Genomic DNA, 10954 nt, shown 5'->3' with positions numbered 1-10954 from the left:
TATCTTCTTTAAGTAAAAGATGTCACTTTACTTATCTATTCCAATCTCAACAACTGTTCTCGTAAAAAATGGCATCGCGTCTAATAGTCAATTTCTTAGTAACAAAATTATAAAGTGATAACCCTTGATCTCACCAATATAGCCAACAAAAATGCACTTTTTACTTTTTTGTCCAATTTTGATCGATGTCACTCAAAGCATCATCTATGCAACCAAATATTCTCAACATACTTACATTGAGCTTAAGTTTCCATAAAGCTTCATATTATTTTGAACCGCCTTTGTTGGTGAAATATTGAGAAGATGCATCGATGTGTTTACCACTTCTGCTCAAAACTTATAGGATAAGTTCTTCTCATTCACCATACTTTGGGCCATGTCTACCATCGTCTTTCCGTTCAGCTACACTGTTTTGCTACGGTGTTTTTCTTACTAGTGGATGTCATTTTTTTTACCGAACATGCCAAAATCATTAAACAAAAATTCTCCACCTCTATCAGTGCGGAGAATTTTGATAGTTTGCCCACACTCATTTCCTGCAAAATCCTTAAACTCTTTAAATTCATTGATAGCAACATATTTTTAAATAAGAAAAAATATCCAACTCATTTGAGTAAAATCACCAACAATAAGCATAAAGTATTTGCTATCATTCAAAGAGAGTATTAATTAGGTCAAATAAGTATGCATGAATCAATTCAAGAGGTTTTTTAGCTCTTCAAGATTTTTCAATAGAAAAAGACAATCGATATAGTTTTCAATAAACGTGCCATTTACACACATCATTTGAAGAGGCAATAGATGGCAAACCTGACACCATGTTTTTTTGACTTAATAATTTCAGTCCATTAAAATGTAAATTACCATAGTGCATGTGCCAAAGTTTTGACTAATCACAATTGCTTGCCACGAAAGCACAATCATCAATTTGAGATATTTCAAGAAAAAATATTTTATTTTAAGCCATGCTAATCTTAACAAGAAATAAGTCATTTTTCTTGCTTTTAATTTCACATGAACCATCTTCAAATATATCCAAGCAACCTTTTTGCATTAATTGACCCATACTAAGCAAGACGTAAACATAATTTAGTGCTGAGCCTCTTTGCCATCAATTTTTACTTTGTCTTCAAGGCATATACTTAGCTTCACCGACTCATCGATGCTTCGAGAGAGACTTTTATTACTTGTTATATGATTGATTCATCCACTATCTACAAACCATACATCACTTCTACTATTGTTAGTATCCTTCGCAGATAAGAAATAAATTTTAAATTTGCTTGTTGTTTGGCTTTTATAAAATGATTAATTTTTTACAATAATTGCATTGTTTTCTCTTGAGGTTTTGATTTTGATTACTTTTATTTGCATGCCAGTCGTCTTTAGCCTCTTACTTCATGGTTATTAAAAATGTCCAAAATAATTACATAGCGGCCCCACTAACAATTAAAAAACATCTCTCTCGTGGGCTATTAAAAAGAAGAATCAAGAGTTAAAAAAAAAATGTTACTCTCAACCACAATCCTGAGGTAGAGTTACCTAAAAATTTCTTCTAACCTCCTTGTATCATTTAATAAGGTCCACAAACTAGAAATCATAACCCTTTCAACGTGAGAAAAGGTTACAAAAATATCTAAATTTTCTTTTGTTATCATGGGCCCACACAAAGACCCGATGTTTTTTTTCATGCTCCCAACAGTTTTGGAGCATCAACCACAGCATCCTATGATGATATCTGCTTCCGTTTTTTTTTTTTTATCATTTGTGGACGGCTCAGATGGCGCCTCATCAAAACTATATAAAAACAGCGACCCCAAGTAACCACCGTTTTTGGAAGAATAATCTCCTTCGATTCCTCTGTCTTGGTCGATTATCTGCCAAGTCTCCCTTCTCTTTGCCATAAGCTTCCCACTCACACACGAGGTGCCTTCTCTTTGCCATAAGCTTCCCACTCACACTCGAGGTGCAAAATTTAAGTCTCTCTCTCTCTCTCTCTCTCTCTCTCTCTCTCTCTCTCTCTCGCCATGGCTTCGGCCACGATTTTCTCCTTATCATTTATCGGTTCCCATCACTCCCCATTTCTCCAAACGCATCAAACTTCTCTTCTTTCTCTTTGTTCCAACCTCCATCATTCTTCTTCTTCTTCTTCTTCATTATCTTCTCCTTGTATTAATAAGAAGCCATCAAGGGTGTCTTCAAGAAGGGTCCTCAGGTGCCGAGCTCTTCAGGACACCAAAGAAGCGGAGAGGACCACTCAATCAGCAGAAGAGGTCACCCAGAAGTACGGTCTCGAAGCAGGCCTTTGGAAGGTACTCTCTGATTCAAACTAAAGCCCTTCTAAGCAAATATCATGCTTTCGTAAGTCCTTCCTTATGTATGAAGCTCTTATTTTTCTTTTCTTTATGGTTTTTCTGTTTCTTTTTTCGTTGAAGATTGTTTCTGGGAGGTTGGGGAACTTCTCTCTACAAATCCAAGTTCCAGAGCAGAAGTTACACAACCGCGAACGTTATACTAACAAAATCAACTTCACATTTTCTTTATTTTTTGAATTTTTAATGGAATTGTTATCCTCAATTCCTCATCATAAAACTAGACAAAGAAAAGAAATCAGTGGTCTATCTAATTTCTGGCCCTGAACAGAGCGAGATGGGTAGGTGATAATTTCGTTGTAACTGACCAGTTTTCGTGTGCTAGGCTTTAGGGCCTGTTTGGGAAGAGGTATATGGAAGGAATCGATAGAAATGACTTGAAGGGGGGGACACAGAAAAGTGGATATAGAAAGAATTGCGAAGCATCCTCTTGTTGGCAACAGCTAATCAGCTAGAGAAAGGTTTTTACCCTTCTATCAAAACAAGGATTTAGAGGAAATTGGTTGGTGTTGCCTTCCTTTCTGTTTTCTCGTTTCCACCAATTTCTTTGTCTCGAACAACCTAATGTAGAACTATCAAAACAAGGATTTAGAGGAAATTGGTTGGTGTTGCCTTCCTTTCTGTTTTCTTCGTTTCCACCAATTTCTTTGGCTCGAACAACCTAATGTAGAAATTGGAAACTTGATTCCTCATAGCTATAATTCCTATTTCCCAGTCCTTTAAAGAAAAGGAAATAAAGTGTAGGTTAAGGGCCCTTTCGCTCGGCAATCTTATCTTACATTAGAGAATAGAAAAGCGGTGAGAGAATATATTTGATTATCAAATGATGGGGCCTGGATTATTTGTGAAAATCACTTCATGTATTTTGGTCGATTTCATGTAATACTAATATAATAATTCTCTCAAAAAAATGTAATGCTAATATAATAAAAAAAACACAAGGGTTCTGCTCATGTAGCAGGGGTAACTTGTAAATGTCACCAAATTGACAGAGCGCCACAAGTTCGAAACCCATGATTGGCATCCCTTGCCACAAGGTCAAAGCTGAGGACCTCAAGGGCTTTACCATACCAATCGAAGGCCAGCCAATGTGCAGTCGGTGAATTGGGGGGGTTCCCTTGGATTATCTAAAAAAAAAAGTTAGAAAAACCAGAGATTGTCAACAGTCACAAGCAGTTTTATCAACTAGGTATGCATCAGGAATTGCCCATGAGGGCTCCGCTCACCTGGCTAGGGAGCGGCTCATGACATCCCAATTTGTAAGAGGCCGCTTGTTTGAAACCCAAAGTGTAAACCCAGGGTATGCACAGATCCCTCACCACAAGGTAGAAGCTGGGTGTACTCCCCTACGGCAAAGCAGACCTAGAGTTTTACATTGAGCGATACCGTGAACAGGACACAGACCAATTGGGCAGTTTTATCTCCTATCCAAAAAAACAAAACAAAACAAGGAACCAAATTGACCAATCATTGCAAAAATGTTGTGAGCATCCAATTTAGGTGGTTTCAGCAATTATGCACACTGGAGAAGCATTGACAAACATTGCGGACACTCGAACTGGATGTTGCTAGATAATATGCGGACAGCACACTTGCATGTACAACCAATCCCCACATTGTTCATCATGCACCTTTTGGATGGATAGCACCTGTTAGCTTTCGTAATTCAATCCAAGTTAATCCATGGACCACCATAGATAAACTCAAACTCCTCACCAAGCTAAGAAGTCTGCTTTCTTATTGGATCTAATTGTCTTTTTTTTCAGATATTTAGTTCTAAAGACAAGAATGCGGAAGGTGGCGATAAGAAATTCAAGACCGATGAGGCTAAAGAGCTTCTAGCAAAGTATGGAGGAGCATACTTGGCTACATCAATCTCTCTCTCCTTGGTTTCTTTTGGACTCTGTTACGTGCTTGTGAGTGCTGGTATTGATGTACAAGCATTGCTACAAAAGGTTTGCAAAATTCTTCCCTTCCACGGACTCCAAAGATTAGACATTACATCCATGATGCATAAACACTGCATTGCATACCAAGTTCATACTGCAACAGCGATGTTCCCAATCAGATCACTAGATATTTCAACTTGAGAAACAAATACTTCTGTGCAGGTTGGAATCACGGCAGGCGAGACTGGAGAGAAAGTTGGTACCTTTGCTCTTGCATATGCTGCACATAAAGCTGCATCTCCTATCAGGTTCCCACCAACAGTAGCCCTCACTCCCATCGTTGCAGGTTGGATAGGAAAGAAGGCAAATAAAGAAGAGACGCAATAATAAGCATGCTGTATTCAACTCCTTTGAGGTGATCTTGCTTTGTACATCTTACTCTATTTTTTTCTTTGTGGCGCCTGATCTTCACTGTGTCCATATTCAACCATGTGCTTGCCTGCCTCCTTAAGTTGTAATGGTGTTATCCACCCACCAGACTGGTGGTTAGCATTGAACAGATGAAAGAATTGAGAAGGTTTCATGATGTCTTAAAGCAACTCATGCTGCAGTTCTTGTCATTCACCTTCAAAATATGAGATATCTCCACCATACAGTCCATTGAATATCATTTATCTCAGCTCCTCTCCTTCCATGAACAGGCCCAAAGAAAGGCAGTTACATCCTCTCAAACAAAACACGGTTCAGACCACAAGCAGCATTGCTAGTCCCTCGGTTACATTCCGCTGCACTAGAATACTCAAATGGACAAGCTCAGATTAATCAATTATGGATACTAATCTTTCCGGATCAATTTGTGTCATTTTATTATCTCCTAGTTGGGGTGGACATGTGCAAATTATGCGGCACTTCAATAACACTTGAAGATGGAGACTGCAGGTGTGGCGAACTGACATTGACAATCCCAAATCCATCTGCTTCCAATCTATCCATCCCATCCCACACAACTTCAGCTGTGAGAAGATTTAAGTACTTAACTCATCAATAACAAGAAGATCAACAATAATAAAAAATAATATATTAAAAGGATACATTCTGTCTTCCACATATCTGTGATGCTAACGTCTTGATCCATGTGCAGCCAATAATCTTCACTCTGCAAATTAAAAATTTACAACGAGAGTGAAGAACCTCACATAAGCATATACTGCCATACTTCTCTATAGTGAATGAATGAGATGTCCCTAAATTTAACAAAACCTACTCACAGAAACAACTATCAATGATGCATTCATAGTAACACAGACATTAATGTGTCAATTTCCAAATGCATGTACAATAGTTTATATATTCAAATGCTCATTGGAAACATCTAGCCTATTGGTACAGGTCAAACCATACTTTGGCTCCATTAACACTTACATCAACATCCGAGGGAACGATCTTCATGATGCCTCTCACGAAATCCTGTGTGCCATTCATGTCAGGGCATATTCCTTGCAAGTCTTGATGCTCAGTTCCCACATCTGTTGCCATATTTATTTGTGTTGCCATCTGTGCTTGATGAACAGTATCAACTGGCTTTGGAGAAGATGCAGGTGGCAGTATTTGTTGTGCAGCGACATCACTCACCTCCTCAAGCTTAACAAAACGACTAAACAAGAAGCAAAACAGAAGCTTGTAAACATAATTTCAACCATTCACATCTGCCACTTAGAAATACACAAGAAAAAAAACTTTTACCTTACAAGGTAAACATCGATTGGTCCAATGGCACTTCTAAGGACCATTCTGTATCTTCTTTGAGGATAATCAACAGCCTGCAAACAAACTTTATGAAATCAAAAACAGTAGCTTTGTGTGCAAGAAAATAAATCTGAGCTGCTTTGTTGTCTGGTCTTTTATTGTCTTAACTCCACCCACCTCATCAGGATCAGGAACCTCCAGTGTAGTACCATGAGGTGCTTTAATTGCGATCAGTGTATCCTTCTATAAAGAAAAAGATGGGAACAGTTAAAATCAATGCAAAATTGCAAACATACTCCAATCTATGAGGTTTTGTAGAAAAGAAGGATGCTCAAGTTACATGGAAGCACATTAAACAAATATACCTGAAAGCAGGGAAGTCCCATTATGTCTTCCTCGGTCACATAAAGCCACCTGACAGTTGAGAAGAATTAGTATTGAAAGAAAACTGCTTGATCACAATTGAGGAGAAAGAAACTCAGCTAAACTGTTTCTAATGAAAGAGAATACTTTTTGTTGTTCTCATCCTCACTTAGTTCCCTCAACCCTTCTTGCATTTCACTGTGGCAAACAAGATGCGTTAGTTTTTCATTTCAGCTCTCTCCCATAAGATCCAAGCAACATAGCAAATGATCAAACCTTATATGCTCATCTAGTCTACGCTCCTCAAGGGCAAGTTTTTCCAAATCCGCCTATCAAAATCACAATAACAATAAAAATGCAATCAGAACATGCATCTGATCTCATCACACTAAACCACAGTCAGATAGAAAGAAGCAATGAACACTCAACCACTTCAATGTTTCAACTAAAGGATTGGACACCTATTTCATACTGAGGAGAATATTACTATCGGGCAAGGTATGGAGCCTTTATTATCAAAAGGCTTGTACTTGGGCTGAATAAGCAGGAATCAGATGAAACTGCAATGAATTTGCGAAAGTGATAAAAACAATGTCACTAAGGGCTTACAAGATGGCAATCACAAAAAGTGCACAAGCACAAAGGGCTAAACAAGATCACACTCACAATGTTCACAGACACAAGTCCATTAAGGGACAACACAAATAGCCAACAAAGGGCAAACACAAGAATAAAAAATATAGGATCTTTATTGAGAAAGTGCTTATGCAAAAGCCATAAAGAATAGAGGAGATCATACCCCTATTTATACATGAGGAAGGAGTATAAGAGAGAGACCATTGGGAGCTCTCGTTGGGGACTCTATGGTCAAAAGACCATAGAGCCCCTAATGGCTCCTCTAATTTACAAAAAACAGAAAAATAAACAAAAGAAAATAATAATTGTTTTAATAAACAGTTTTATTACAAAGAGTAATGACTAAAATGCTCCTATAGGGCATTTAACCGCTACAAGATTAATAATTATATATATGAATATATGTATGTATACATAGGTATATGCATAAATGTATACATATATTTTAACACTGTCCTTCAAACTTACGGTGAAATAACCAAAAGTTTGTTAAGAAGGAAAATAAAACGAGGTGTAGGAAGAGCTTTGGTGAAGAAATTCTCAAGCTAGTATTCTGATGTGACATACGACAATGTAATAGTTTCTCTCAAATATTCATCTTTGACATAATGGCAATTCATCTCAATGTGTTTGGTACGCTCATGGAAGGTGTGATTGCTTGCAATGTAGATTGCACTTTTGTTATCACAATACATCTTCGAATAAGAAAAGATAATTACACCCATATCTTTGAGAAGATTTCGCAATCATACAATTTTTATTTGCACAATATTCATCTTCGGTTAAGGACAAGGATACATTTTGTTGCTTCTTGCATCTCCACGAAATTAATGAATCTCCTAAAAATATACAAAAATCTATAGTTGAGATTTTATCATTGGAATTTTCTCCCCAATCAGCATTAATATAAACAAATAAATCAAGAGAAAAAGAAGATAAAAAAGTCCTTTGGTGATTGTATTCTTGATGTATCTAATAATTTTTAACACAACACTCATCTGCATAGTGGTTGAAGTATGCTGAAACTGTCTGAGAGAATAAATTGCATGAGTTATATCTCGTCTGGTGATGGATAAGTGAGTGTCCCGATCATCCGACGATGAGGTGTAGGATTTTCAAAGAGTATCATCTTTAAGCCTTAACTTAGCATTGATCACTTCTAGGGTTTCTACTTTTTTATCATCTGAAATTTCAAACTTGGTGCAAATGTCAGCTGCAAGCTTCATTTGAGACATAATGTAACCTCTAGGGGCATGCGACTTCAATACTTAGAAAATATCTCAAATAACCCAAGTAAGACACATCAAAATTTTCTTTTAAAATATTTTGAATATCATTAACTCCCTGTTGGTCACTCCTAGTGATAATCATATCATCTACGTTAAGTAAAAGTATGACTACTGTGGTACCTATACTTTTAATAAAAAGAAAAATGTCAGTATAACAGGAATGAAAAGCCAAAGAAGACATGATACTACTAAATCTATCATCCAAGGCCTTTAGGGCTTGCTTAAGGCCATGCAAGGCCTTTTTCAATTTAAGAATTTTACCATTTTCAATACTAACTCCCAGTGGAGGGTTCATATAAACCTCCTCACTTAATTCTCCATTAAGAAAAGTATTTTTAACATCAAGTTGATATATGGGTCATTTTTGGATTGAAACAACTGTTATGAGAGTCCTAAGACTGATCATTATAGCTACTGGGGTAAAGGTTTCATCATAGTCAATTCCATATTCATGAAAATATTTTTTGACAACTAACATGGTTTTATATCTTTTTAGGGTCCCATCACTCTTAGTTTTGACCTTAAAAACTCATCTACATCTTATAGCTTTCTTCCCTAAGAGTAATGAAGTTATTTTTCAAGTATTAGCCCTTTTAAGAGCATCTAATTCTACGTTCATTGCTTCAACCCAATGTGGAATAGTTTTAGCATTGTTATAGCGTGATAGTTCATAGTAAGAATGTAAGGCTATTAAGCATGCCCTATAATTTGGTATCAAAGTATCATGATACAAACCTACCAGGTGAAATAGAGACACGATTGGATCTTCTAAGTGGGGTTTCTTCTATAGAAGAATCATGTGTATATTTTTCTAAGGCACTTGGAGGGTTCTCTTGATCACGTCGGGTATACACTTATATTGGTTTATCCATAATATTATCATTACTTGATTCGGCATTTTCAACATTATAATGCCCATCATTATCACTCAAGAAATTATCAATCGAAGAAACATCACAAGAGGTTAATTCTTCTTGTGACAAGAAACCAAATAGGAAGTTACAATCTACTTCCTTTTTTCCTTAGTTATCTCAAATCTATTTTCATTTTATAAAAAAGTCACATCCTTGGAAACATAAAGTTTGTTATTCTTGAAGTCAAAGCATCTAAAACCTTTTTTTATTTTCTCTATAACCCATGAAGACACATTCAATGACTTTTGAAGATAATTTGTCTTGCTTGTGCAAAAGGACAAAACATTTACAAAAATTCTCAAATGTTTATAATCGGGAGTTCTTTCAAATAGTTTTTCATATGAAAAAATATTTTGAAGGAATGATGAGGGCCTTTTATTTATCAAGTAAGTTGATGTTAGAACGGCCTCGACTCAAAAACTCTTTGAAACATTTTTAAAGATAAGTAAGGTCCTATCGGTTTTTATAATATGTCTGTTTTTTTCGGCTGATCTGTTTTGTTAAGAAGTTCTTGGACAAGATTTTTGATGACAAATCTCGTTTTGTTTTAAATAATTTTGAAATTCTTTTGATAGGTATTCTCCACCCGAGTCGAATCTAAGGATGAAAATATTGCTTTGAAATTGATTTTTAATAATCATGTGAAATTTTTTAAAACAAGAAAAAACATCGGATTTGAGATTAAAGAAGTAAATCCACACATATCTAGTGAAATCATCAATAAATGTAACATAATATGAATAACCTCCTTTTGACAAAAGTTCTTTTAGAGACAAATGTTTTATTTGGAAATGAAATAGCTTTCATTTTTTTCAAAAATACAATCCTTGCAAATTAATTCTTTCTCATTACAAAAATTTTTCCCAAAAGGAAAAAGATACATCTTTGAATAGCTTGGATGTCCAAGTCTCTTATGCCAAGTTTCAATGTATTTATCTTGGACATAGTTACAAAAATTTAAATATTTCATGCAGTACAGATCTTCTCTCCTATGGTCTTTCCCAATCCATTTAAATATTTCATGCAGTACAGATCTTCTCTCCTATGGTCTTTCCCAATCCACTTTCCAGACCAAAGATCCTGCACAAAGCAAGCCTTAGGTGAGAAGGAGATTTCACATCCATAATCAGATATTTGAGAAACTGAAAAAAGATTTAAATTTAATTTTAAAACTTTAATTTTTGAGACACAAAAGTTTTGAGAAGACTCTAAGGTTCCAATACTTTTAATTTGCAAGGATATTCCATCGTCAGTGAAAGCATAGGAACTTTTTGAATTAGTGCAAACATTAGATAGACTATTTTCATGTGGAGACATATTAAAAGAAGCTCCCGAGTCAAGGATCCAAGAACACATACCTGGAAAAGGGGAACATGTTAGTGTAGCCCCCGAAGTTGATGGAGATTTAAGTAGTTGTTTGAGTGTCTCCGATAGTTGGGTAAGTGAAAAAGTATCTCCTCCTCTTCTAGTAGATTCTTCTTTCTTTGATGTAGTTTCATCAATGGAAGCTACTTTATTTTTGGAGATATCATTAAGTTTGAAACAATTTGACCTTATATGTCCCGGTTCATGGCAATGGTGACAAATGACTTTCATATACTCACCATTATAGTTATTTTGCCTCTCAAAGTATAGAGGCTTGTAAGATTTAACATGATTGTTGGGTTTAGAGATGGCCAATATTTCATCTCCCCCTTTAACCATACCATGACGAGTTTCTTCTTAGCAAACTTCAGCAACTGCAT

At 36.0% G+C, this 10954-nt stretch overlaps 2 protein-coding genes across 2 annotated transcripts; one reads left to right on the top strand and one right to left on the bottom strand.

Moving 5' to 3' along the window:
• The first annotated feature begins 1899 nt into the window (after nucleotides 1-1899).
• LOC149847199 (uncharacterized) lies at nucleotides 1900-4881 on the top strand. Its single transcript, XM_089996865.1, has 3 exons — nucleotides 1900-2312; nucleotides 4139-4327; nucleotides 4484-4881. The coding sequence occupies exons 1-3, from the start codon at nucleotides 2028-2030 to the stop codon at nucleotides 4646-4648; spliced, it is 639 nt and encodes a 212-aa protein (XP_089852991.1). The 5' UTR covers nucleotides 1900-2027; the 3' UTR covers nucleotides 4649-4881.
• A 97-nt stretch (nucleotides 4882-4978) lies between these two features.
• On the bottom strand, nucleotides 4979-10954 carry LOC149847198 (transcription factor E2FA-like). The gene is made up of 9 exons (XM_089993570.1): nucleotides 10916-10954; nucleotides 6647-6699; nucleotides 6373-6421; nucleotides 6185-6250; nucleotides 6005-6081; nucleotides 5684-5915; nucleotides 5354-5417; nucleotides 5151-5274; nucleotides 4979-5051 (listed from the first exon to the last, which is right to left on the bottom strand). The coding sequence occupies exons 1-9, from the start codon at nucleotides 10952-10954 to the stop codon at nucleotides 4979-4981; spliced, it is 777 nt and encodes a 258-aa protein (XP_089849696.1).

This window comes from Nuphar pumila, chromosome 2 (assembly GCF_984573655.1).
Source record: "Nuphar pumila chromosome 2, dmNupPumi1.hap1.1, whole genome shotgun sequence".
Lineage (NCBI taxonomy): Eukaryota > Viridiplantae > Streptophyta > Magnoliopsida > Nymphaeales > Nymphaeaceae > Nuphar > Nuphar pumila.
The sequence above is the reverse complement of the archived record's forward strand: the minus strand, read 5'-3'. Positions and strand labels throughout refer to the sequence as shown.